The 27,511-nt window shown below is 38.3% G+C and overlaps 1 protein-coding gene across 1 annotated transcript in view; it reads left to right on the top strand.

Moving 5' to 3' along the window:
- PAPSS1 (3'-phosphoadenosine 5'-phosphosulfate synthase 1) overlaps positions 1-27,511 on the top strand; it is a 98,453-nt gene that overhangs the window by 62,712 nt on the left and 8,230 nt on the right. Inside the window, exons 10-11 of the mRNA XM_074342710.1 lie at positions 1,628-1,896; positions 20,447-20,676. Coding sequence (XP_074198811.1) covers positions 1,628-1,896; positions 20,447-20,676 — 499 coding nt within the window. The remainder of the gene's footprint in view (positions 1-1,627; positions 1,897-20,446; positions 20,677-27,511) is intronic.

The following is a 27,511-nucleotide window of genomic DNA, read 5'->3' on the forward strand; positions in this document are numbered from 1 at the left end:
TTGGTGCCGCAGACTTGTGCAAGGTCAGCATCCTTTCCTCCCTGTGGTGCAAGCCTGGAGCCACTCACCCCCAGCCTCCCCATAAGTGCAGTAATCACATCTGCCCAGGAGCAGGATGCATTAACGCTTAGTAAGTGTCTCTGTTGTGATTCAAGGCTATTTACAAAGAATGGGCATTACAAAGTGAAGGAAGAGAAGGAGAGAACCAAACCTCCTGATGAGATTTAGGACAGAATCAGGATGCAGATTAAATTCAGAAGCAATTTTAATGTCATGTTCGGGCGACATTCTTTATCAGTTCTTTTTTTTTTTTTTGGACTGGGATATAATAGAATCAGGAAGTAAAATTGCTCCTTGGTCTTGGTCTTGGGGAAAGGGAGTTCTGGAGTTCTACTTAATGGTTAAAAGAGATGTTTTGAAATCTTTTGCTTTCCATATATTATATCTAAAATTCTTTGAAGGAAGGAAAAACTTGCAGATCTGTATCCCTCCTCCCACTTCCTTCAAGCAGAGTAGTTTTAAATACTCACATGTTTGTATCAAGACTTCTTTTTGGTATGTTATGTCATTATCAGCTGTTTTCTGGGTGAAAACCAGCCTGGCGCATGTGTAAAAGATCACTTGAGAATTTCAGAGCATAGGGGTATTGCTCTAAATCTCAGAATATCACAGGATGTGTCCCCAAAAATCTCCTGGTCAAGTTTCTTTCTCTGCCTTTTGTCACGGTGAATAGAAGATGGTCAGAGTTGAGACTAGGCTGGAGATGTTGTACTGTTTGGCTTGAAGTTACTAGAAGAGGGGATGATGTTCTCTCTGAGTCGAGATCGGATCAACATGATTGGATCAGCCAGATCTTGTGAGGGATAAAACACAGAGCTCCTCTACCTGGGTTGTTGCTCTGTTCTGTGAAATTACTCTTTGATGCCAAGGAGCCACACCTTCTAAGAAAGGTCTCCTGATAGCAAGAGTAGGAATGAAGCCAGGGTTATAAGCAGTAGATACAGAGCTAACCAGTTTAATTAATCTAGAAGTTTTCATTATTTGAGTAATAGTAATATCCCTGTAAGGGATATTGTTTTTGCTAAACTATAATCCGAAGTCCAGACCTGGCATCACAGGACAACATAGTATTCCAGTCAAGGAAAGTAATCAGTATAAATGGCCTAGTTGGATAGTAAGTAAATTAAAAAAAAAATTTAAACTCTACCTGTCTATCCTTCCTTAATAAAGGAGTATCTTAGGGCCAATGGAGGGATTGACCTGATGGGTAATTAAAGCACAGACAAAGAGTTTATATCCATTGCAAGCAGTTGCATTGAGCTGTTAGGACCAGGAAGTCTGATGATTATTCTCAGGTTGCCCATGAATGCAGAAAGTAATTATTATAGATCCATCACTATTATGTTGACACATCCTTAGGCTTCTAAGATTTGTAAAGTAAAAACTACTTTAACTCATGTTGCCTTGGAGTAAATGGTCAAAGCAGTCCGTGTTTTCCATCAGTTTCTGATTTTGAGCATGCATGTTTGCTTAATCCTAAGCATCGAGCTTCAAGAAGAACTGCTTATCCTTTGGAAGGTACTCTGTTAGAAATGGACTGTTCTCAACTCTGGAAATTCTTTTTCAGATGCTGTCTTCGCATTTCAGTTACGGAACCCGGTGCACAATGGCCATGCCCTGCTAATGCAGGATACCCACAGGCAACTCCTCGAGAGGGGCTACCGGCGCCCTGTGCTCCTCCTTCACCCTCTTGGGGGCTGGACGAAGGATGATGATGTTCCTTTGATGTGGCGTATGAAGCAGCATGCTGCGGTGCTGGAGGAAGGAGTCCTGAATCCTGAAACAACAGTGGTGGCCATCTTCCCATCTCCCATGATGTATGCTGGACCAACCGAGGTAGATGGCTTTTATGACTGTCACTGCAGCAGTGTTGAAACCACTCTTACTAACACAGCTGATATCAACAGCACACTTACCTACAGATTTTTCTCTGATCTGTGGGTCTATTCTAGACATTAGTTGTGCCTGGAGTACTCTCCTGCTCTGTCGGGGGTGCTCTCTAGAGGTGGCCCCCAAGAGGCAAGCCTTCTTGGGAATGGGAGGGCAGAGAGGACTTCTCTTGGCTCTTATTGTGGTTCTTGGTCCCAGTTGTGAAGGAGGGAAAGTTCCTGCAGACAGAGGGCTGGGTGAGCTTGGGAAGGTATGGCACATGCTCCTGTCTGGCCCGTTGCACAGATCTGACATCACTCATCTTATCCCTTCAACCAGGGCCTGAGTCACTCTTCCCAAGGGACAGAGTTGGTCTGATTTTTTGCTTCTGAATTTTGGAAGGGCCAAAGATATTTCAGGGGGAAGAAAAGCATGCTATCTTTAAAAAAATGTTCCTAAGATATTCTTCACCTGTTCTTCATTGAGGGACTAATACAGTCAGGAAGTAACATTGCTTCTTGATACTGGTTGGGGGAGAACTCCAGAGTGCTAGTTAGTGGTCAAATGGGAGGTTTTGAGATCTTTTTTAAAACCATATATAGAGAAGAGGACTTTTGCTTCAAGGCAGAGTTGGCTTTCAAAAAATATTTGAATAAATGAATAAATCATTGAATGACCTAAAAAAACAGTGTGTGGGGAATTCCTTGCCAGCTTCTTGTTGCGTGTTCAGGATAAAGAATGGAATGCACATTATTATTTCATTCTTTTTCATCCCCACCTTAAAGGGAGATGAATTTACTTAAATTTATCTAGGAGGCAAACTCTTTCAGAAAGGATTAAATAATTTAGTTGTATATACTCTGTGATATCTTCCTTCAAAAAAAAGTTTAAAAGGAAATATAAGCATGTTTGGCTATTCTTTGGAATCAAGTCTAAAAATTTTTATTGGAGCTTAGTTATGGGGTTATATAGTCTCTATCCAAGAAATACTGACAGACAAAAAGCTATAATAGCAGTAACCTAAAAGGTTGCAATGTATTTGAGTCTTCTCTTAGATTTAGCCTAAGCAATGCATTGAAGCTTCCACATGAGGTTAAACTCACATTCTCCCTTCTTTGTCAGTATAAAGCATTCAGAAGAATTGGGCACCAAAAGCTCTTTTAGTTTCCTAGAGACTGTCGTGACCTGTAGTTCTTACTTACATCTCAAAGACAAACTAAATTGTTTTGGAAATAAAGTAACAACTTTGTTACAGTAGTTTCCCATCTTCTTTTTTGGTGCAGTCTTCATCGTCATCATTTTAAGGGAATCATTTGGTCTGACTGACGTTCTTCAGAACTATAGGATGAATAGTTTTCAGTGTGGGAATGATCCAAGTGAGTTTAGGGGCAGGAATGAGTTTATCAATAACCTCATTTTATGAACCAGTGAGGAAAGTGAAGGAATCGACCTTCCCTATTGAGGACATACTTCATCCTCTTTGTGTTTCTTGTTCCCCATCTAAAAGGGGAAGAGACAGGACATTTTGTTAACTAAATAAACTAAAGAGCTGCTTTTAAGAAGGTGGGCGTGAGGGGATATATAAATAACAAAAACAGCCAGCTACAGTAAAAGAGAACATCCTTTCTTGAGAGAACACAAAGGATCCAGCATGCTGTTTTGTCTATATTAGGAAGATTTTTAAGTTTTCTGATTTCAGAGCCAGGTGTGTTTCTCAAGGAAGATTAAAAGGTGAAGATGCCTAAAGATCCTTGGGATGCTTGCATTTTGGCTCACCTCAGAGTCTTCCTCCTTGCAAGGCCAAGCTGACGGGTGAGCTGGCTGCAGCAGGCCCCTCTCCAGCCTCAGATTTAACCCCCCCCCCCCCCGGGGCTACCCACAAGAGCAGGGTCTGCTGAGAACAGTGCACACTCTTGTGGAGGCCTGTTTCACCACCAGCTGGTTTGAAGTCTCAGGTTAGGCTTCCGAGCTGTGTTTTAAGTGCATGGAAGAGGGTGACTTAAGGGATGCGCGAGAAGATGGGGCTAAGAATTCTTTAAGGTTCTGTCTCATTTGGATTGTTTTTTAGCTTGTCTTACTTTTTTTTAACTTCATATTGAAGTATAGGAAAGAGTGCACATTTCACAGGTGTACAATTAAATGAATTTCCCCCATTTGAGCACAGTCAGACAACCAGATAAATAGATGAAAAGGCTATTACCAGCACCCTAGCTGGCCTCCTTCCTGCCCTCCCCACTGTCATCATCGCTGTCCTCACTTCTCGCATCATAGATCCAATTTGCTTGTGCTGAAGGTTGGATACGCTGGGAAGTGGACTCTCAAGAGGGAGATTAGCGTTCGGGAAATGTATTAGGGACTGCTCTTGGGATCGGCGCTTGTGAAAGAGAAGAGAGGGAGCAGGGTTGGGTAAGGGGAGAAGTGGAGCGGCAGTTTAGTCTTAGTGGAGGCCTCAGTTGACCCCATGTGCAGTTCTGGAAAGGCCCTCCAGAGATGTTCCGAGTTGCACAAGAAATGGACATTTGTACCTCTGTGTTGACCAGTGACTGGCTGCCCGGGGAAGGGGGCTTGCCTTTGGGCGCTGCTGCCTTTTTCCACAGAAGCAGGTTCTAAAGAGGGCCGATAGCTGCAGGGTGTGTGCTGGCAGTGCTGCTGACGCTGGGGGAGTAATCCTTCCTTCCTGGGGGACCTGGGCGTTGCATCATGGAATCCAGTCCAGACTGTCCTAATGCGTCTAATAACTGAAGTCGTACAGTGTATGCTCTTTTGCGTCTGGCTTCTTTCACTTCACATTATGTTGGTGCAACTCACCCTTACTGTTGCGTGTAGTTACTTGTAGGTTGGTTACTCTCAGTACTGTCAAATGTCCTGTTGTGTGACTGCGTCCAGCACTGTTGATGGGCGTTTGGGCATGCTTCAGTTTTTTGCTGTTAAGAATAGTGCTGATACGAAGATTTTGGAGCCTGACTTTTCGTGGGCATTTCTGTTGGTGATGTCCCTAGGAATTCTGTTCTAGGTATTCTAGGGGCATGCCTTTGTTCAGCTTTGGTAAATGCTGCCAGTCAGTTTTCCAGTGTGGGTGTACATTTTACAGTCTCATCAGCAGTGCATTTCTTCATCTGTGCTTGAGTACCTTTTTCATCTTGGACATTTTGGTCCCCTAGCCCTGACCATGTGGCCAAGCATTCTGTAATACTTTTACTATTTCTTAACTAACCTCAAATTTTTTTTTTGTTGAAATTTCACTGAAGAGGAGTTGCAGAAGCAGTAAATGAGTTGCACTTACACACAGTGATTGACAATATAAGAATAGCCCATTTTTATTGAGCTCTTACTGTATTTGCAGGGCAGCGTTCCAGGTGCTTTACATGGATGAGCTAACTTGATCCCTAGAACGACACTAGAAGGGTAGGAACTGTTATCCTCAATTCACAGAAGAGAACACTGAGGTGGAGGGGATATCCCAGTCAAGATCAGACAGTGGTGTGGATGTAGTCTGGCTCCAGAGCCATGTGCTCTAACTGCCACGGAATTTTTTTTGTCTTATTATATAATATTAAAATATGTGGCTACAGATTTTTTTGAAAACAGACTGGAAATAAATTCTTAAATTGTCTTGTAGGAGTTCCAGAACAGAGAATTAGGATGGCCTTGACTGACATTCATTAGCAGTGGAATCTCTAGTCCAGTGCCTTCCAAACTTTTATTTTGTTTATCACAGCCTGCCATTGTGGGTTGGGATCTTCTCTGTTTAATCTGTATTCCTGTCTTTGTATTGTTATGGTACCTGCCTCATGGTGGTGATACTGTCTGCCTGTGTTTTTGCCGTTGCTCTGAGGAGTGAATAGGGTAAATGTGAATCACTTACATGGCCTGGTTTGTGACAATGCATGGTAATTAATATCAACTGTCTTAAAAAACAGTGACAAACTACGTTGCTGCGGGTTCTTAACATCCCGAGGGTTCTGTCCCTCTGTGTCCAGGCTGCCTGTCACTCTTTATGAAGTCCCAGAATTCTGATGGTGGCAGAGAGCCTGGGATGACCTCCTTCCTAACAGACTCCGTGTCTGATCTGCAGTGTCCTTGGGTGTCTGGTAATATGTAAAGCTAAAGTAAAGAATATGAAAATAAATAATACAAAGACAAGTGAAAATAGCTGTTTTCTGAATGCCTGTGTACATGTCTGTCACACTGAGCGGATTCTTTGCACACATTATATAACCTCCTCCGCACAACAGCTCAGTGAGATTGGTTTTATTTTCATTTTGCAGACAAGGTTTCTGAAGCTCAGAGAAGCCAAGTAACTTAACTGTGGTCTGTCAGAGAAAACCAGAGCTGGATAGTAGTCAAAGCGGTAAAAACAGATTTTTATTCAGGAACTATTGCAATAGGGGAAAAGTGCCCTCGGCAGAGAACTGGGCTCAGTTGAGTACATCATGGTTGAGTGAGGATTTATAGCCAAGGAGCAGAGTGGGAGTCAGTGGATGGAAAACTACTAAGAGGAAACATCAGGAGCAACGGGCAAAGGATGATTCTGATTAAACAGACCTAGCAGGATCCTTGCTGAAGGCAGGGCAGCCTGATCAGATGTCACTTGGGGGATGGCGGGGGATGAAGAATTTGATTAGACATTGAGGATGGAGGCAGGGTAGTTTAGTTTGTCTCGGCAAGGTTCTTGCTACAGCTGGGTGATACAGGCCCTGCAAGCATGGAGATGGAAGGCTGAGGCCTGGGGGCCTTGGAGGAACCTAGGTAGAGTTGGGTCAAGCAGCAAGTCACAGTGCTGGGAGTGAAACTGAGGCCTGTCTGACTCCGAGGCCTGTGTGTTCCTTTCACCAGGCTCCTTGGTGCCTGGAAGCCTCTCAGGGGCTTTGGCAGTTGGTGGGAAGACAAAGAAGTGAAGTGTCCCCTATGCCTACACAGAGCTCCCAGGTGTCCCAGAAGGGCATAAAGGCACATTGAAGTAGCTTCTGCCTGTAGATGTCTGTCTGGAGTGTCAGTTACATACTGAGAGGTGGGGCTCTTGTCAGGAAGCACCGCATTTGGTGTCTGGGCAAACGGCAGTTTTTAACTTTGGAACTTTTGTAGGACAGACTTTAGAAATTCTGATAAACATCTTCATATTTTAAACCATTAAATATTTTAATGTTTATGACCTGGCAGGATTTAAACAGTTAGATTGAGTGGCTTTTGAAAATGATCCATTTATTTTTCTCAAGTGCCTCACTTGTGTGTTTGACTTACTTGGCTTATTCAAAGCCTCAAGTGAAGAATTTTTTTATAGTTAAAAAAAAAAACAAAAACCCCACTCATTTTTGTTGCTTTTCCAGTGACATCAGGAAAAAGTCTGCCAGTAATGCTTATTTGCCAACTAATAATAATAAAATAAAAACAATGACTCTTCCTTTCATCATTTTCTGTAGGTCATTTAGAAGGCATTGGTACCAGATTTGTTTCCCCAGCACAAATTTTTCTCAGAACAATGAGCAGCTGTTAGCCTACTTGGTTATCAACAGGATGTCCCTGATTTTCCAGTCTGTAAAGATTTAATGGCTTGATCCCTAAATTCCATTTTAGGAATTGGGTAGGTGGGGGCAGAGCAGCGTGTGGTGGGAGAGTTACTTTTCTAATGCTGAAAATGTGTCATATGTGTACTTTTTTATTTTTGTGGGGCATTAATCGACTATGTAGAAAATTACCCCATCTCACTTAAACACTAAATCCATTTCTGGAAAGGACCGAAAAACGCTTTTAAGACCTGTTACATGACAGTGCTGAAAGCAAGATGTATCTTGGAATGTGGTTATTATGTACAAATAATAAGCTCTGTCTTGGGCTTAAGACATTTGAATGAACGTTACCAGTTGAAATTTGGAGGAAATGTGTTGTTGGAAGCTGGGATTTTTGTTTGCCCTAAAAGTTACCCATGCAGTTGGTAAATGACTCCTTAATAGCAGCAGATTCTGTGTAAGTGAGCAGATGTCCTTAGACAGGGACAGTAGAAATATGTTGCCATATGATGCTGGTATGTTTCTGTCATTAGTCCATGCTTTACACTAGTATTTGAACAGTAAATTGCATGTCTGTTAGGATATAAACCCTGTTCCTCCCCAGAAACACTTCCAAGAGCTTTAACAACCTAGAGGGACACCACTTCTTAGACTCTGAATCTAATTATAGGAGCCATAAACTCCCAAGTTTTAATTGTAACCTTTGGCCCTCTTTGAGGTCTTTGATAATTTTGTCTTCTGCTCATTTATTTTACTGATGTTTCTGCAGTAGTGCAGCACAAGTTCACAGTCTCCTATCCAAAATCCTTGGGGTCATGTATTACTTAATTCTCCTGGTGGGTCTGGGACATAAAGCACATTAATGTTTCAGTAGCAGAGTGAATAATTTTTCACATTAAGTGGGATCAGCAAAGGCCATAAATAAGTTCAAGTCAGTTCTGATCAGGGTTTACTAAGTTTTAGCTAAAAACTGGGTTTTTGGATTTCAGATGAACACGTTAACTAATCTTATTGTGGTAACCATTTGGCAGTATGGACGTATATCATCATGTTGTATACTTTAAACTTCCATAATATTATATGTCAGTTATATCTCAATAAAGCTGGAAAAAAATTGAACTTCAGATATTTGGGTAAGCAATGGTGGATTTTTGCCACAAAAATATTTAGATCCTGTTGGTTTATTTTAAAAATAATGTTGGGGATTCTTGTAGTCTGTTCTATATGCTTTTAGCTTATATGTGTCTTGAGAACTGAAATCACTCATTTAATTCAGAAACATTAGATGTTATAGGTGTTTTAATGCTTTTTATGGGAGAGGGGGGAATACCCTGTTTTTCTCCTGATTTTTCTATAGATGTTTCGCTCAGAATCTGTTTTTGTTTGTTTCTTACTCAAGCAGCAGTAAGTTCATATACTGTCTTCTAGTCTGGCTTTTCACATTTTCCTGCAGTTGTAATCTATGCTGTTTCTTCCCTAAACGTAGTACTAAGTTGTATTTTCTCTCCTGCTCTGATGTGTCATCTTGTAATGTGTGACACAGTGTAAGTAGCTCAGTGAGAATAGGTATGCAGGGCCTTTGGGGTCAGACAGACCCAGGTTCAAATACTCCGTCTCTTAGTTGTTCATTTTGTGGCTTTGAATGTGTTATTGAAAGTTTTCTTGTTTGTAAAACAAATATTAACTATCCTATTGATTTGCTATAAACATCAAATGAGGTATTTGTAAAACACTTTGTACAGTGACTGCTACATTAGAAAACTCAGTAACTGGTACCTGTTTTTTTCTTCTCTTACCCCTGTGAAGGATCCCATGTAATGTTTTCTGATGACATACCACCATGATTGTCTTCCTTTGATTCCTTTAAATAATAATCAGTGAGGAGGTAGAGAGGCAGAAGAAAATCAAGGACTTCTGGCTTTTATCAGTAGTGAATTTGGGACTCCTGGGCTTGGGAGGCAGGAAGAGGGAGGAGGATACTGGATTTACTCTCTGTTCCATGTCCGTCTTCCTGCCTGCCGGGCGCCTGGCCTCAGCCAGGGCAAGGTAGTTTACAGGAATAAAATTAGTTTGGTTGCTGATGGTTCTGAACAAATACTTCTTTTACTTTTGAGGTGTATGGTATTCTGAACCCTGAGACAGCTGAGGTTTATTGTTGAAGACAAAGGAAATCTTTGGGGAAGTCTGTAATTTGTGTGTCAGGCCTTGGATTCCTGATGTGCAGAATGAAGGATTTGGGTTCCACAATCTAAACTCCCTTTCAACTCTTAGAATTGTGTGATGGGAGTAATTATAAGGTGTGTCTTAATTCTTTTCTACAAGCTGAAGAGTGGAGTATCCAAGTAGATTTCCTAGTTTTTGCATTGTAAGTCAGAAATATGACTCGTGACGACTGGATACTGTTCAGTGCCTGTACACAGTATAGAAATTGGTAGAAACATTTAGAATACTAGTTGTACGAAGAAGATTGAAGGTCGTAAGTAACCAGAACCTGCCTGAGGGGAAGGATGAACCTTGTCTTTCAATTGCCTCTCTAGATTCTTCTAGTCACCTTGAAGAGTTTAAAATGATTCATACCATTGAGAAATCAAGAGGCAGACCATTAAGATTTGAGAATTTCAAGAAAATAGGTTAATACTAGAGTGATGTGATAATGTACAACCAAGGTGTGGGGTATTTTAACGTGGAATACATGAGGTGAATGAAGATACAAATTTTTTTTACCCGATAAAAATAGATAATAGATTTGACTTTTAAAGAATTTTTGTAACATTAAAACAAGGACTTTTTTTTTTTTTTTGACAATTTGGAAAAGAAAATTTGCACATTTCCCAAAAAAAAAGTCCCTGTTCCTGAAGTTCTTTCATAAACCAGTGGAGTGTATGAATTTGGCTTTATGGAATGTTGACTCTAATAAAATTCATTACATTTAAAGAAAATTTTGATGTGTAATGTATAAAGAAATAGGTCTTTGAGTGGGGACTTAAATAACTGTCCTAATTGTTATCTTTAGTATCTTTAAGAAAAATTGAAAATATTATATGCTTAATCTGCCAGACTTCTGGGACAGTGGAATTTCTCAGTTGTGGGGTGGGGAGAAGATGGTGTAGTACTAGTGGTGTTACCTGTAAGTGGTGTAGTTCAGTTTTATAATTTTATAATTAATTTTAAATTTGAAAAATAACTAGTTTATTTTTCTCTCAGAAACTGCTGAAAATAAAATTTACCAAAATCTTTGCTAGGTTTGAGAGTAGGAAGGTAGATGATAGATAGTATTTTTCTAATGGAGTCAGGGAGCAAGTGAGATTTTATGTTTATAAAATGGGGAAGAGACATTCTTCTAGGCAATATGCCATATTGGGGTGAATCAAGAACAATTCGAATTCTAAAGAATTTGCATTGTAAATACTATGTGTATGGAGATGGGTAATTTAGGTTCCTATATATTAATGATTTTTGGTTTGTTAGTCATACAATATCTTAATCTATTATAGATGGCGAGGAGAAGCCATTATAGGATTTGCAAATATAGATAAATCTCATTTCTTTAAGAGTTGATTATAATTTGAATGAACTACTCCCCTCTTAGCACTGTTGGGTAGGAAAACTTAATTCTTACTTGTATTATTCACGTTGTGGAAGTTAAGGTACAAGTAAACATTAGCTGCAAAAAGGTACTTGGAGGAAGTTTTGAAACAAATATTGATTTATTTCAATGATAGTTATTGATTCTGAGTAGTCATTATTCTGCCATGCATTTTATTTTATTTTACTATAGTTGATTTACAATATTGTGTTAGTTACAGGTGTACAATTTCAGATTCTTTTCCATTATAGATTATTACAAGATAGTAAATACAGTTCCCTGTACTATACAGTAAGTCCTTATTTATGTATTTTATATATAGTAATGTATATCTGTTAATCCCATATTCCTAATTTATCCCTCCCCCTCCTCTTTCCCCTTTGGTAACTGTAAGTTTCTTTTCTATGTCTGTGGGTCTGTTTCTGTTTGTAAATAAATTCATTTGTATTATATTTTAGATTCCACATATAAGTGATATCATTTGGTATTTATCTTTCTCTCTGTCTGATATCAACGACTCTGTGATAAATTCTGAAATGAACATCTTTGTATGCTTCTCTCAAGATAAGTCCTGGAATTGGAATTGCTTGGGTTTTTGACATGTTAATCACCAGGCCTTTCAGAAATTTTACACCAGTTTTCATTCACATAAGGAGAGGAAGGTGGTATAATATTTAATCATGTGATCAGCGCATACCTGAATGTCTGGTTTATCACTGACTTTGAATCTCTGGAACCCATGAAAGTTCTTTAATTGACATGATATACAGAGAAATGTATTTGTTGAGCCAGGTTCTTTCTCTGTGATCTTATGTGTTTAAGTCCTAGACGCACCACAGTTTCCAAAAAATGCAACAATTATACTATTTTGGGTGGTAAGAGTGTTTTAAAGTTTTATTTTATAATTAATATTTATTATGTAAATTTTTAGGTTCATGATATATAGATTTTTCTTTCAGTGGGGTTGAGTTACTCCCAGCATATATAGATTTTTTTATATAGATTTTTCTTTCAATAGGGTTGAGTTATTCCCAGTGTATAAATTCATGTTAGTGGTTTTGATTATTCAAAAAAATGATAACCCACAGATCACTTTTTATTCTTTTGTTCATTTCTTTTCATCTGACTAACTTTATCATTAAAAACAGTTTGTAGGAGGTTGGAAGTATGAATAGGAAAATAGTTCTATTCTCTACCTATCTCCTTCAATCTACTTTAAAATGCAACTTGAGACTAAAGAAGTCACTGATTTCAGGTACTAAATGAACATCTTGGCTTTTGTCTAGTGACAAAAATGAATAATTTTAGTGAAGACATTTTTCCTTGTAATTCTTTACTTTGGCTTATTAAGTTATATAAATGAGTAAAGATCTGCAAATATATACCATATTAATGCTTAGGATTATAATACAATCTATAAGTCTTTTCCCCCCCTCAGATTTTTCTTTCACTTGTTGTTTGTTTGTTTTGACAGTCATCTTTTAGGGAGCATGTTGTCTCTTTAAGACAATGAACAGGTTTCCTCAATCAAGAAATTGTAACTTGCAGAAGTGTGTCCTTCTAAAGAAGTATTTTCATAGTTTAGTAAGCCCAATAAAATATAAAAGGGAAGGAAAAACAAAACATTTTAAGTGAAATTTAAAAAATATGTCCAGAGTGTTGTGGAAATATTAGATCTTGTGAGCATTTCTGCAGTTTAACTATCTTTTAATTTTTCATCCATCTTGCATAATGAGTATAAAATCTTGTGGTCTACATACTTTGAAACACATTTAAGCAGTGTGAAGTAGGAACTCTATGAACCAGATTAGGTAAACTTTGAGCTACATTTTAAGAAATGTGTTTTTTTTTTTTTAGGTTTATTTTAAATGATGGATAAATATCATATCTACTTAATTTGGGGGGAAAATATGAACCATAATGGTTTTCTACCTTTTGCTTTGAAACATAGACATGGTGGGAGTATAAATTAATACTGATTTCTAAAACAATCTTGTGTGGACCTCAGATGCACAGAATTAGATTAATCACAATATGGTATATGGTGCACTGGTGTCATTGATCTGCGAATTACTCTTTTCAGTTTTGGTTGTTTTTATGTGTTATTTAAAAAAAAAATCACTGCATGAACAATTGTGAGTTGCTCTTGAGCTGAGAAGTATATAACTTAATCTCCCAGGTTCTCCTATCCATCCCATTCCTCTGCTGCCATTCTCCTCTCCAACCAGGAAATCACGGTCTTGATATTTGTATTTCTTTATTTATCTTAGCATGCAAACACAGTTTTGTCACAAGCGTGTACGCTTAAATGATATAAGATTTGTTGTACTTGTTTTCCAACTTTATTAAAAGAGTATAATACTTTATGTTGTCTTTGGGACTTGACTCCATTATTTTGGGTACACTTACGTTACTAAGATTCTTCCATGTGGGTTGTTTATGTAGCTATAGTTTATTCATTTCATGTATATAACATAGTGTTTCATTATGAGAATGTACCACAATTTACCTAATGTTTCTTGATATCGGTGTGGGACATTCATGTTTCCGTTTTGTTGCATGTGTTCTGGTGTTTTTACTGTATATTATTTTTTTACTGTTATGAACAGCACTGCTGTGATTTTTTGGTGCCTGTCTCCTGCATGTGTGCAAAAGTTTCTCTTAGAAGTAGAATTTCTGAATACTATGAAATGCAAATATCCAGCTCTACATGGTAATGCAAAATTATTTTCAAAAATGTTTTACCAGTTTACATTCTCACACTCAGTGACATACAAAAGGGCCGAATAATCCACACATTCTTCAACTGGTATAACTTTTTTGGGAAGTGATTTAAAAATTTCTTGAAAGTCTTAACATTGCATGGATTTTGGCCCATCCATTCCTCTTCTTAAGGAAATAATCAGATCTCTAATTGTCTTAAAGCACAGTGTCTAATTCTCCTCTCCTCTGTATCTCTAGTTCACACCTCTTTTCTGAACTACAGACCTATATAACCAGCTGTTATGAATGGCTAACCAATAGCTCAAATTTAACGTATCTGAAGTGTTAACTATCTCATTTTACCTCCTTTAAATCTGCTTTATCCTTTGCTTCCCCATCTCAGTTGATCGCAGTTCATTCAAGAAATCTTGGAATCATCATTGACTCTTCTTTTTCTCTCATAGCCCATGTCTGGTCTGCCCACAAAAATGCTGTTCCCTCTACTTTCAGAATACATCTAGACTTCTGCTTTTAGTCATGATGGAGTAACTGGTACTGGGCTTGCCCTCCTGCACTGGACTTGCCCTCTTGCTGAAAAGTACTATAAAATTAAGTATGTGAAACACCTGTGTAAAAGCACTGGCAAACAGGCAGTGCAGGAATATGATCCGTGAAAGCTGGGAATCACCATGGACCTGTGTCTATCCTGGTTCTCTGCCCAGGGACAGTTTCCTGACCACAGCACAGACAGTGGGGACCCAAGTGAAACACAGTGGTCCTGTTGAGCTGAGGAGGCAGAGATTGGATTGGGGACTGCTGGAACAACTGAGACTTGCAAACTACTTACTGATGAGGAGGGTAACGCACGGCTAAGGCAGCAGACTCCTGTGAGGGTCTTCCCCAGGGTTCACTGGACTGCATTTGTGCAGCACGAAACTCTGAGGCCTGGTAAAGAGTGGCTGTGATAAGTTTGAGAGTGGATTGAAGATCCTAGAGGTTATTCTTTGTTGGAAGATGACATTCCAGCCCAGCTAGAGTGGAGAGACCTTGTTAGCATCCTAGGCATTCAACTAAGACACCAGAAACACTTGCTTTAGGAGTAAAGACCATGTCCTGGAGAAAGACTGTATCAGTCTGGGTGCAGTTGGGAGGTGGGAAATCCCCAAGAATTGGTCAGTGGAAGTTTAAAGAATTATTGAACTTTAATAGAGAAGTAACTATAGAAGTGCACAGTAAACTCTAAAGGGTACTGTGGGACTGAGGGAGATTACCCAAAGGAAGGACAGACTTAGAAAGGGGATCCCCTCCCCAAGGCTGGGCCTCAGATCTCATTGAAAAAGGTGTGGTTTCATCCCACTGGATGGTGAATTTCAGTGGATTCCTAGACCACACTGGTTCACAGATGCCAGAAAGCAGGAAACAACCCTCTGGTGCACAGGCTAGCTGATGCTGATAGTCTGGTGCTCAGGGGGCGTCAAGGCATTGGGAACCGGCTTGCTGCCAGAGTGCTGCACAGTGTGAGATACCTGTCATGGAATGAATGCAGGAAGCAACCCTTTGGGGCAAAGGGAACACAGGCTGGTGGGTGGGTGAGCAGAGGGAATTAGGGAGCTGCTGGTTGCAGTACGCTGGTATCTGCATTAGGAGGGCTGCAGCAGGGTGGTCACTGGACTCAGACTAGGGCTTTGAGGTTGTTGAAGGATTATGTACTTTGGTTTTGCTTCTGGACCAGAGTGCTACCAAATATCCCTGTACACAGGCACCACTTCACCCATTTCCTCCTACAGTGTCCTTCTAACTCTCTCTACTGATAAAACTTAACATTGTGCTCACTGTGAAGGAGAAATGCTTAGAGTTTTCAATCCATCATCTCAGTGCAAGTACTGACAGTGAATTTGGAGTTGAAAGCAGTGGATTGATAGTTGGCACAAAAAGCTAGATTGGACCTGCCCAACAAGACTTAAAACTGAGCCTCAAAAAGATATGGAGAGGTGCCAGTAAATTACCTGCCTTCTAGAATCAGGCTCTCAACATTCTAAAGGAAAATAACAAATCCTTAAAACAAATCATTCACCAGTCCAGTGTACAATAACAAATTACTGGAGATAAGAAGCAAGAAACTGTGATTTATAATCCAGGATAAAAACTATCACTAGAAATATACCTTGGGATGATGCTGATGTTGGAATTAGCAAATAAGAATACTAAAGCTTCTTAAAGAGAAATATAGCCTTTGGATGGGGAATCTCAGAAAAGTGGAAATTATTTTAAAAAAAGGAAATTCAAGGACTAAAAAAGTATAGTGTCTATAATGAAAACATTCATTGGATGAACTTAAAAGCAGACTAGAGTTGGCAGAAGAAAAGTTCAGTGAGTTTTTTAAAAACACAGTTTCTATTATTTGAAAAAAGAAAATAAATGAGAAAAAAATGAGCAGAGCCTCAGTAACTTGTGGGCATATGTATAATGGAGTTATACAATATGTCAAGCCATCTAACATATGTATAATTGGAGTTCTGAAAGAAAAGAGAGAGAATGTGGCAGAAAAGTTTCTGAAAAAAATAATGGTTTGAAAGTTTTCCAAAATTGGTGGATACCATCAGCCTACAAATTCAAGAAGCCCAGTAAATATCAGAAAGAGTAAACGCAAAGAAGACCACACTTAGGCACATAGTAGTCAATCTGCTGAACATTTACGATAAAGAGGAACCTTGAAAGCAGAGACTTGGGAAGAAGGAGGGGGAACAGTAGAGAGATGATAGAAATGATGGCCAACTTCTCAAGAGCAACAAGAACTAAAAGCAATGGAGTAACATTTAAAAAAAAAGTCTTAATCTAGAATTCTATAGTCAAGCAGAAATAAAGGTAAAGACATTTTCAGATAAATGAAAGTTGAGAATCTTCTTAGGGAGGAAAGGTTTTTCAGAGACCTTCCAGCAAACTTCCTCAGAGGTCCTGTTATTTGCCCAGATGCCCATGCTGTATGGCTGTGTGTCAAGGCAGGCTGAGTAGGCAAGGACCTGACATTTCCATTCTTTAGAGTGAGGTTTCTGTCACCAAGGAACAGGGAGATAGGGCAAAGAGAAATCAGTTATTGCCAGGCAACGAGCAGTGTTTGCCACACATGAATTAAATTAATTTTATAAACAGAAAGAAAATGACAAAGCTATATGTAATTTGCTGCACAGATGCAAGTAAAGCAGAAAAGAAGTCATTTGTTGTTAGGTTGGCCGTTTTCACATTCTTAGAGAACCTGTAGGCATCATCTTTCATTCCTTCTTCAATATGCATTCAATTTCTTGACAGCATGCTAGCTACTGGGCATAAAAAGATAAGTAATACATCTTAACCTCCATCTGCTGGATAGATAGACAGCTCTTACTGGTTTTTAGCAACCATCTTCTTGGCAGCATGTCATCTTTTTCAGAGAGTGGATGAATTTTCTTTAGAAACACTGATTAGGAAGCAATTAATTCAACTGTGATTGTCAGGAAATACTTCATAGTATTTGTGACTGTCCTTTATTGAGGGCCAGGTGCTGTCCTGAGTACTTTCAAATCTCCCATCAATCTTATGTGTTAAATATTATCATTCTTATTTTTATAAATTAGGGAACTGAGGCTTATATAAGGAAATTGCCTACAGGCATTCCATCAGTTAGGGGCAAAGTTAGGATTCAAATCTAGGACAGCCTGACTCTAAAGCCTGTGTTCTTAACCAGAAACTGATGGGTGTGGGCTGACTTGCATTCTCTTGATTAAAACATATTACCTTTTCAAGTTGACTCAGGAGGCATTCTTGGAAGAGTTACATGTGATTTACTTATTCATGGCTATTAAAATTTTAGAAATCTGCTCATAAGGGAACCATTCACTAAAATATATATCGAAATCATTCAGGTCACCTGCAGGAGAATGTTCTCTCCATGTTTGTTGTGTTTATGTTTAAATTACTCATATAACCTCTAAAAGAAATCAGAGAAGCAATTCCTGTAATTTTACAAGACGAAATTAGGACTGATCACTGTCACCAGTATGCTTTTGGTCAAAAAGTATTCCTAGTTTATTTAGCACTTGAATAATTTAAGCACGTAGACATAAACATTTAATGAGTAAAATCAGTTCATCCAGATTCAGAGAACTTAGACTGCCTTTTTAACTTAAGTCTGTAAGCAGTAGCTATTTTGCATGAGACAGAAGAGATTTTCCATTTAAGTGGAATTACAAAGTAGTTAATTGATGATTTGATTCTGACTGACCCCTTGCTAAAAATTCTGAGTCTGAACTAGCAAAGGTGTTCAGTGTGTCTGCTATGAAGGGGCAGAGGGGAACGAGCAGAATTTTCATGAAGAGCTGAACCTGGGGTGGGTGGAGGAAAAGGTGGTATATACGGGGAACAAAGGTCTTCTAGCATTGTGCTTTGCCATCTTGTTAATACAGAATTATTGCCAATCAATGCAAGCAGAAATAATACTATAATTAAAAAAGAGGTAGTTACAGGACCGTGGAGTCCTTTCTGTTTGGCTGGCATATGGGGAAAGCAAACAGGAGGCTTTTTAATGGACTGTGTTTGGAAGTGGCACACATCACTTTGGCTCTCATTCCGTTGACCAGAACCCAGCCATATGGCCACGCTGCAAGGGAGACTGAAAATTATATTAAACTATGTGTTCAGGAAAAAGGATAATAAAGGTACATAGAAACACAGGTGTATGGAAAACTAAACAAGCAGAAAAAAATCAAGGGAATTATTAACTCTAGGAAAAACAAATAGTTGTACAAGGAAAGGAATAAGATAAAGGTGATAATAACAGCTAATTAACATTTACTGTATACTTACTCTGTACCAGGTCCTGTTCTAAGTCCTCACATGTTCCATCTGTAAATTTTCTTAAAAGTTGTTTGAGATATGTACTATTGTAATTCCCATTTTACAGATGAATGTTTATTTCACCAGAAGTGGAATGCGATAGTGAATGAGGATAGTGTAGTAAGAGTCAAATATCTTTTATAGTGAATGTGGAAATAAGTAATGTGGAAAGAACATCTGTATTACAGTTGACCCTTGAACAACACAAATTTGAACTGTGCAAGTTCACATGTACGTGGAATTGGATACGGAGGGCCGACTGTGGGACTTGAGCATCCTCGGATACTGAGGGATAACTGTATATAGTATCTTAAGTTAAATTGTCAAGGCACAGCAGCATATGCATTCAATTTAGAAATATAAAGGTAAATATCAGTAGAAACAGCTAAAAAAAGTTGAAATGCCTCAGGTGCAGTTCAAGTGTAGGATAAGGGACTGCCCCCATGCTATTGTGCTTTCTGAACTATGTTGATAAAAATAAAGTACTTGGTATAAGAGAAACTATTAAGAGAGGTAAAATGAATGTGATGTGTAGTGGTCATCATTTATACTTATTTTCATGTAGAACTGAGATGGTTTTGGTAAGTCACTCAATAATGGAGCCTTATACTGAAGGGGAGCTAAGACCAAATTTCTAGACCTGGGTTTGTTCTACACTATTGGCCAAGTCACTCAACCTTTGAGTTTAATGAGAATGATGACCTCTTACTTTAACTTCTAAAGTTCCACAGTTCTAGGTGTTAAACTGTAAGTCTTAATACGGAAGTGTAGGCCAAAAAGCTAGTAGTTTTGCATGCCACATGGCTGTTTCATCACAACCACACCTCGTTTTATTCTTACCTAGTATCCTGGGTAGTAGTCACTTAGCTAACAGGATTATCTCAGTACCAGTTTCTCAGTAAGTATTCATGTAATTTAAATCATTTTCATCAAGTTTTTTTTTAACTTACTAAAGTATAACTTAGAGAAAAGAGCACATAGCTCAAGTGTACGTACAGCTGAGTGAACTCTTACAGTGAGCATACTCTTGATTACCAGCACCAGGATTGGACTGTGGGTCAAGAAACAGAACATTGCCAGGATCTCCTAGAACTAACACCCAAGTGGATTAGGTATAAGGTTTTATTTCCAGGGTTGATCTGAAAGAGTATAGACTTTCAGTTATAAGATGAGTAAGTTCTGAGGCTCTCACATACAGCTTGTTGATTGGTTAATTATATTGTATTGTATACTTGAGATTTGCTGAGAGAGTAGATCTGAAGTGCTCTCACCATAGGTACAAAAAGGTAACTGTGTCATAGTGTGCGTGTTAATTAGCTTGATTATGGTAAATGTTTCATAATGTATATGTATATCAAATCATCATGCTGTAGGCTTTAAATATGAACAGTTTATATTTGTCAGCTATGCTCAATAAAGCTGAGAAAAAAGAAGAACATTCTTATTATCCCAGGAGCCCCTTTCAGTTGCCTCTTTCAAAGGATCAATCACTAGCCTGATCTAACCAATAAATTAGATTTTGAACTATATATAAATGACATCTAGTAGTTGTGTAAAATCATACACATGGAGACATATATCTCTTACCAATAAAAAAAGTATATAAACACACACACACACACACACACACATACATATAAGCATCCATATACATTTATACTTTTAGAGTTTTTGGAAGGACATTGGTTTCCAGTTTTGTTTCTGGCTTCTCAAGAAGAACATTTAAATTTGTTGAGGTTTCCTACTGATAGATATTGATTGTATAAGAATTGTATGCATTTAATATCCACTTCCCATTTCTAAGTACTGGTCATAAAATCACGGTTATCTAATGTGAAAACTTTTATTCTAGGTTCAGTGGCATTGCAGAGCACGGATGGTTGCAGGAGCCAATTTTTACATCGTTGGACGAGACCCTGCTGGCATGCCTCATCCAGAAACAGGGAAGGATCTTTATGAACCAACTCATGGTGCCAAAGTGCTGACCATGGCCCCTGGCCTGATCACCTTGGAGATAGTTCCCTTTCGAGTTGCAGCTTACAACAAGAAAAAGAAGCGTATGGACTACTATGACGCTGAGCAGTAAGTTTTATTCTCTATACAAATCTCTGAAACACCCTGTGCTCTAAGCTGCTCCCAGGGCTTTAAGGTCTTGTTTTGTCTTTATACCAACTTCGCTGATGACAAGCTTTGTTGTACTCATTTCAGGCAAAGGCAAACCAAGGAAATGAATTTCTCAGTATTTCAGAAGTTAGAAGGAGAGATAAAAATTGAATCTGGTTTCTTGGTGCATGATTTCAGGAATTTTTTTATGAATTTCTTAAGGGTAGTATTGATGTTCTGTCTGCCATAATACTGAGCGTGTAGAAGTGGTCCAAGGGCTTAGAGATGATGATACTGGTAAGCCCAGGGGATCTCTGTAGTGAGAGAGAGTTTAATATTTGTGCAATCGTGGTGTGATAGGCACTATCCCAATTCCTTTACAGGTATTAAATTAATTAAATTAATAACCCTGTGAAGTGGGTGTTACTTTTTTCCCTGCTTTGTAGATGAGCAGTAAGCTGAGGCATATGTGGTTCAGATCACCTGCGTAAGGTTGCAGAGCCAGCAGACGGCAGCTCAGTGGCTGAGCCCAGGCAGCCATGGCCCAGAGCCTGCGCTCTTGACCACTCAGAGTGGTGAAGACTCCTTTCTTCTTTCTTCAAAGATCTTAGAAGGAGCAAAAAATGAATAACCTTTTAGTACAAATTATTGGTAGTACTGAGCATGTATCTATCTACATTTGACAAAATTGTATTAATTTTTATCTGCAGATAATATCAATACAGGCATACCTCAGAGATACCTTAGGCTCAGTTCCAGACCACTGTAATTAGAATGATTATCTCAACAAGTGAGTCACACAAAGTTTTTGGTTTCCTAGTGCATATAGAAGCTGTGTTTACATTATACTTTAGTCTAAGTGTGCAATAGCAGTATTTCTAAAAAAGCAATGTACATACCTTAATTAAAAATTGCTTTATTACTAAAAAATGCTAGCCATCATCTAAGCCTCCAGTGAGTTGTATGTAATGTTTTTGCTGATGGAGGGTCTTGCCTTGATATTAATGGCTGCTGACTGATGAAGGTGGTGGTTGCTGAAGGTTGGGCTGTGGTAATTTCTTAAAATAAGACAGCAGTGAAGTTTGCTACACTGATGGAATCTTCCTTTCATGACCTATCTCTCTGTAGCACTTCTGCTGTTTGATAGCATTTTACCCACAATAGAACTTCTTTCAAAATTGGGAGTCAAACTGCCACTGCTTTATCAACTAAAGTTTATGTACTATTCTAAATCCTTTGTTGTCATTTCAACGATCTTCACAGCATCTTCACCAGGAGTAGAATCCATCTGAAGAAACCACTTTCTTTGCTCACCCATTAGAATCAGCTCTTCATCCATTTAAGATCCATCATGAGATGCAGCAATTCAGTCACATCTTTAGGCTCCACTTCAAATTCTAGTTCTTTTGCTATTTCCACCACATCTGCAGTTATTTCCTCCATTGAAGTCTTGAACCACTCAAGTCATCCTTGAGGGTTGGAATCAACTTCTTCCAAATTCCTATTAGTGTGGATATTTTGACCTTTTCCCAAGAATCATGAATGTTCTTAACTTCATCTAGAATGATGAATCCTTTCAAAAAGACTTTCAATTGACTTTACCTAGAATCATCAGAGGAATCACTGTCTATGGCAGCTATAGCCTTTGAAGTGTATTTCTTAGATAATAAGACTTTAAAGTCAAAATTACTCCTTGATCCATGGGCTGCAGAATGGATGTTGTGTTAGCAGGCATGAAAACAGTATTAATCTCCTTGTACATCTCCATCAGAGCTTGGGTGACCAGGTGCATTGTCCATGAGCAGTCATATTTTGAATGGAATCTTTTTTTCCGAGCAGAAGTTCTCAACAGTGGGCTTAAATATTCAGTAAACCTTGTTGTAAACAGATGTGCTGTCACCTAGGCTTTGTTGTTCCATTTATGGAGGACAGGCAGAGTAGACTGAGCATCATTCTTAAAGACCCTAGGAATTTCAGAACTGTAAATGAGCATTGGCTTCAACTTCCAGTCACCAGCTGGCAATAGCCTCTAACAAGAGAGTGAGCCTGTCGTTTGGAACTTTGAAGCCAGGCATTGACTTTGCAACTTGGCTGTTTGGGGCAAGAGGCCTAGCTTTTGGCTTGTCTCAGTCACTAACATGCCTTCACATTAAGCTTAATCATTTCTAGCTTTTGATTTCAAGTGGGAGACGTGCAATTCTTCTCTTGACTTGAAATCTTAGAGACTATTGTAGGGTTATTCGTTGGCCTGATTTCAATATTGTTGCATCTCAGGGAATATGGGGGCCTGAGGAGAGAGAGAGAGAAGAGGGGAATGGCTGGTTGGTGGTGAACACACACACTTACTAAGTTCGCCATCTTATATTGGTATGATTTGTGGCCTCCCCAAAACAATTACAAGAGTAACAACAAGATCATAGATCACCATAACAAATATAATAATAATAAAAAGGTTTAAAATATAAATGTTTGAAATAAAATAGTAATGAAAAAGCTTGAAATATCTTCAGATGCTCAAGTCCCCTGTAGAAAATGGTGCAGTATTTGCATATCACCTACACACATTCTCCCTTGTACTTTATATTACCTCTAGATTACTTATAATACCTAATACAATGTAAATGCTATGTAGATAGTTGCAAATCCATTGTAAATGCTGTGTAAATAGTTCCCTGTTCCTGGCAAATTCAAGTTTTATTTTTTGGAACTTTCTGAAATTCTCTCCCTAAACACTCCACCCCCAAATGCTTTCAATCAGAGGTTGATTGAATCCTTTGATGTGGAAATCATGACTCTGGAGGGCTGGCTTTGTTTTTCATTTATATTTTATCAGTTCCCTTCTACTGACAGGTGTTAACTGAAAATTGAGTCTAATAACTTCTAATCTGAGAGCTCTCATCTTTTCTTCATGATACTTTGCAGTTTGACTCTACATTCAAGAATAACGCTGACCCTCACCCTGTGTCCTCATTTGGTGTGGCTCATTTTGTAATGGAAGGCACAAGAAGGGAAAAGAAACTTAAAAAAAAAAAATCGAAACATTCTCTTGTTTCTGAAGGGGGCGTAAAGTTTGGTGTCATTTAATTAAATGATAAATTGATGGATAAAGAAATACTGCTGTTAACAGTGGAGCTTGAGGGACTTGTTGGCTTCTCGTGTAACGCAAATAATTCTGGAGAAATTGCACAGGCTTTCTGAGCTAAAATTCAGGAAAATCTTATGAGTCGGTGAACAGAAAAGGCTTTTATGACTGGTTTGGAGAGATGTTAAAGAACTCCTAACAGCCCCCCACGGCCTTGGTGTGGGATTCAAGGCAGGACCCGCTCTAGACTGTGACATTCTGAAGATCAGAGTGTGGCTCAGGTACAATATACTTCCGAACCATACCACAAGAAGAAGTTGCAAGAAGCCAGAACATTTTTACTCTTGTACAATACCTAGAAAATAGTTCTAAATTGTGGCATATTTTGTTTGGCCTGAAAATAAATATGTATGTGTGCTTATGTATATGTATACATATGTGTGTGTATATATACTTATATACATACATACATACATACTACAACTGCATCGTCTTAAAAAAAGTACAGCTGTAAAAGTGATGTGCTGGAAGTTGTAAATGGACCTTTTCTACCAAAGATATGCCTTAGAAGCTTAAAAAAAATTTTTAAGAAAAATAAAAGCAATTATAGTAAACCTTGAACTATATTACTGTAAAAGGTGATTGAAACCAAAAACATAAATTAAATGTTAAGGAAAATAAAAAAGTTTCAAATATAGTTCTGTCCTTTCATGGTTCAGATTATGTCAGATTTTAATTTAGTCTGAGGAGGGGTCTACACATTGGCAATTCTTTTGAAAGCTCCTCCACTAAGAACCCCCATGGAGGGTAGCTTTGCCTTCCTATAAATTTATTAAAATATGTAGTGTCAGAAAAAAATATGTAGTGTCAGAGATGGAGTGCTGGCAGGGCAACCCTTTGCTTCTCACCTAGCATGCAATTTATTTGTGTAGTTTGTGTACAAGCTGCTATGAACATAACCTTGTTCTGAAAGTAATAGTCACATATAGAGTGAGGAGTGAGAAATAGAATCATTCCACTAGTTGCCAAATACTTAAAACTTAGGTCGGTTTCCATTTTAATGAGTTGAGGAAACAAAACTAAATAGAGTTGAGCTTTTCCTTTGCACTTCTTGTGCTGCTATGTTTCATTACTCTGGTTTCTTTGCATGATCAGCTGATTAAGTCACACAGGGACCCTAGAAGCCATCTGTCTGTGGTTGAATGATATGCTGGGAAGCCCTTGATAACTTTCATGTTTTGTTAAATCAGTGTAATATTGCTTTAAGTCTCTCTTTTAATCATTCAAAGGCTAAATAATTACATCAGTTCTCATAAGATTTTCCAGTGATGAATTGTGTATTAGTTGCATGAGTGGCTCATTTTCTTGGAATTTTTTTGAATTACCAAATCTTAATAAATTGTAACTTGGGAGGCTTTAAAACTGCCTTAGTTTTTTAGTTTTTGTGTTTGTGTTCAAATATAATTAAGTTGATGGGAATATGTTGGAAAGTGATTAAAATTTTGTGGAAAGTCGATAGTCTTTGATGTAGTGAGAAAACAGTTATTAATTATGCACATATGAGGTTGTCTTGTGTTTGATTAATGGATGTTATTCAATGCCAGCTTTTATGTAATTAATGATTTTGTAGCTTTTGATTTGACTAAATACCAGTATAAGACAAGGCTTAGGGAGAAAAAAACAAACTTCGTGAAGATTCAAGGCAAGATATGATTGATAAGAATTATGGTAAAAACCATCTGTTTATACTTAGGAAGTTAAGTAGGTTCATATTAGTGTAATAATGACTCAAGGAAATTTGGTTTTAAGACTACAAGATTAAAGCCCATTCTTTCAGATACTATGAACTTTTAGAGATAATTCAGTTGTTTGTAATTTTTCCTCCTTTATGCAGTAAATCTTTGTATTTGGGTAGACAAATGCAAAATTATGGTTCAGATGATTGAAGTGGCAGCTCAGTAAAAAGAAAGCACAAGAGTGAGAGTGCCTTGTGGAAACAGGTAAGTGAAGGGACAGGTGGACATAAATGTTTGCTGGCTGGCTATTTCCATGTTGTCAATAGAGTATTTCTTTCATGTTTTTAATGCTGGAATATACCTTTAATCATTTACTATTTGTGTCATTTTTAAATAGTACTCTAATTAGAGGCATCCTTCAATACTTTTTCATATATTCTTCACTTCTTTTATATACTTTCCACAGGAAAGCTCATCTGTTCTACTGGTTTCTATGCAGTGACTCTGAAAGCTATACCTTGGTGTTTCCAAGTTGCTAATTGTCTTAGCTTTCTATTGCTGTGTAACAAATTAACATAAATTTAGTGGTGTAAAACATCCCCCATTTATCCCCTCACAGTTCTTTATGTCAGAAGTCTGGGTGGGCTGGACTGGACTCTGGCTAGGCTGGGCTCTTATCTGAAGGCTCTGGAAAGAATCAACTTCCAAGATGACCCTTGTCGGCAGAATTCATTTCCTTACGGTTATAGGACTGAGGTCCCCATCTCCTTACTGGCTGTTGGTGCGGGTTTCTCTCTGCAGCTAGAAGCCACATTTAGGTTCTTCCTTGTGGGCACTTTCATCTCAGCAGTAGAACCTCCCTCATGTAAAATCTCTCATGCTTCAGATCTCTGACTTCTGCTGTCATCTGAGAACATTCTTTGCTTTTGGAGGGCTTGAACGATTAAGTTAGGCCCATTCAGATAATTTCACTATTTTAGGTCAATTGATTAGTAACTTTAATTGCATTTGCAAAATTCCTTTTGCTGTAAAGGACATGTCATGGGAGTAACACTGTGGGGTGAAGGTCATGAAGGCTATCTTAGAATTCCATCTACCACACTAATGTGCATTTCTGCTTAGATTTCTTGGTATTACTTAAAATGCGCAGAAGCAACTTTACCTTTCCCCTCATGTATCTCCAAATCCTAAATTTCCTTAGTTATTTGTTCTTCCCATGATGTAGAATCTTGAAGTCCTTTATTCTTTCACCTCACTCTTTACATCCAAGTCTTGCTGTGTTGGCCCCTGAAATATTTCTTGTGTGAATTCTTTTCTTTCTCTTCCTGGCTCTGTAGTCTTTGTAGTCTTTGCCACACATAAATATTTCTGTTAGACTCCTGGGGAACTGTCTTTTCCATTAATTTCACGAAACACTTTGTTTTTATTAATTTTGATGTTTCTTCTAAAGACTTGTAGAAGTCTCACTGTAATTGCATGAATTTATTATCCTGTGCTTCTAGATTTTGCACATATTTTATTGCAGGGAGTTATTACATAACCATTAACAGATAAGATCTAATTTAAAATCTGTTGCATTGTCTTCTCTTACTATACATTTGAATCATAATTAGGTACATACTAGTATGTATATTTTTGAAAATCAAATCACGTGTTGTATTTTATATGTACTGTATCTTGTTTTAAAGTCAACATGTTACATTGAAATTAGTGTAATACTTTTCAACTTTGCTATGCTTCACCCATTTTTTAGCTGTTTATTGAGTTCTTCCTACATGCCATTGCCAAGGGTGGGCACTGTGCTTGGAAACAAGCAGATATTGTTATTGCCCTCATGATACAGGAAAAATGTGAGGTGTGAGGATGGCCATGTCCCAGGTCTCTGTTGAGTCCCTGGGATGTGCCCCACCAAGTGTGTGTCCTTGGCTTTGAGCAGGAAAGAATTGAAAAGTGAGCCACAGTTGAGTAAATGTGGATTCGTTCAGAGAGATACACA

This window comes from Camelus bactrianus, chromosome 2 (genome assembly GCF_048773025.1).
Source record: "Camelus bactrianus isolate YW-2024 breed Bactrian camel chromosome 2, ASM4877302v1, whole genome shotgun sequence".
In the NCBI taxonomy this organism is placed as follows: domain Eukaryota; kingdom Metazoa; phylum Chordata; class Mammalia; order Artiodactyla; family Camelidae; genus Camelus; species Camelus bactrianus.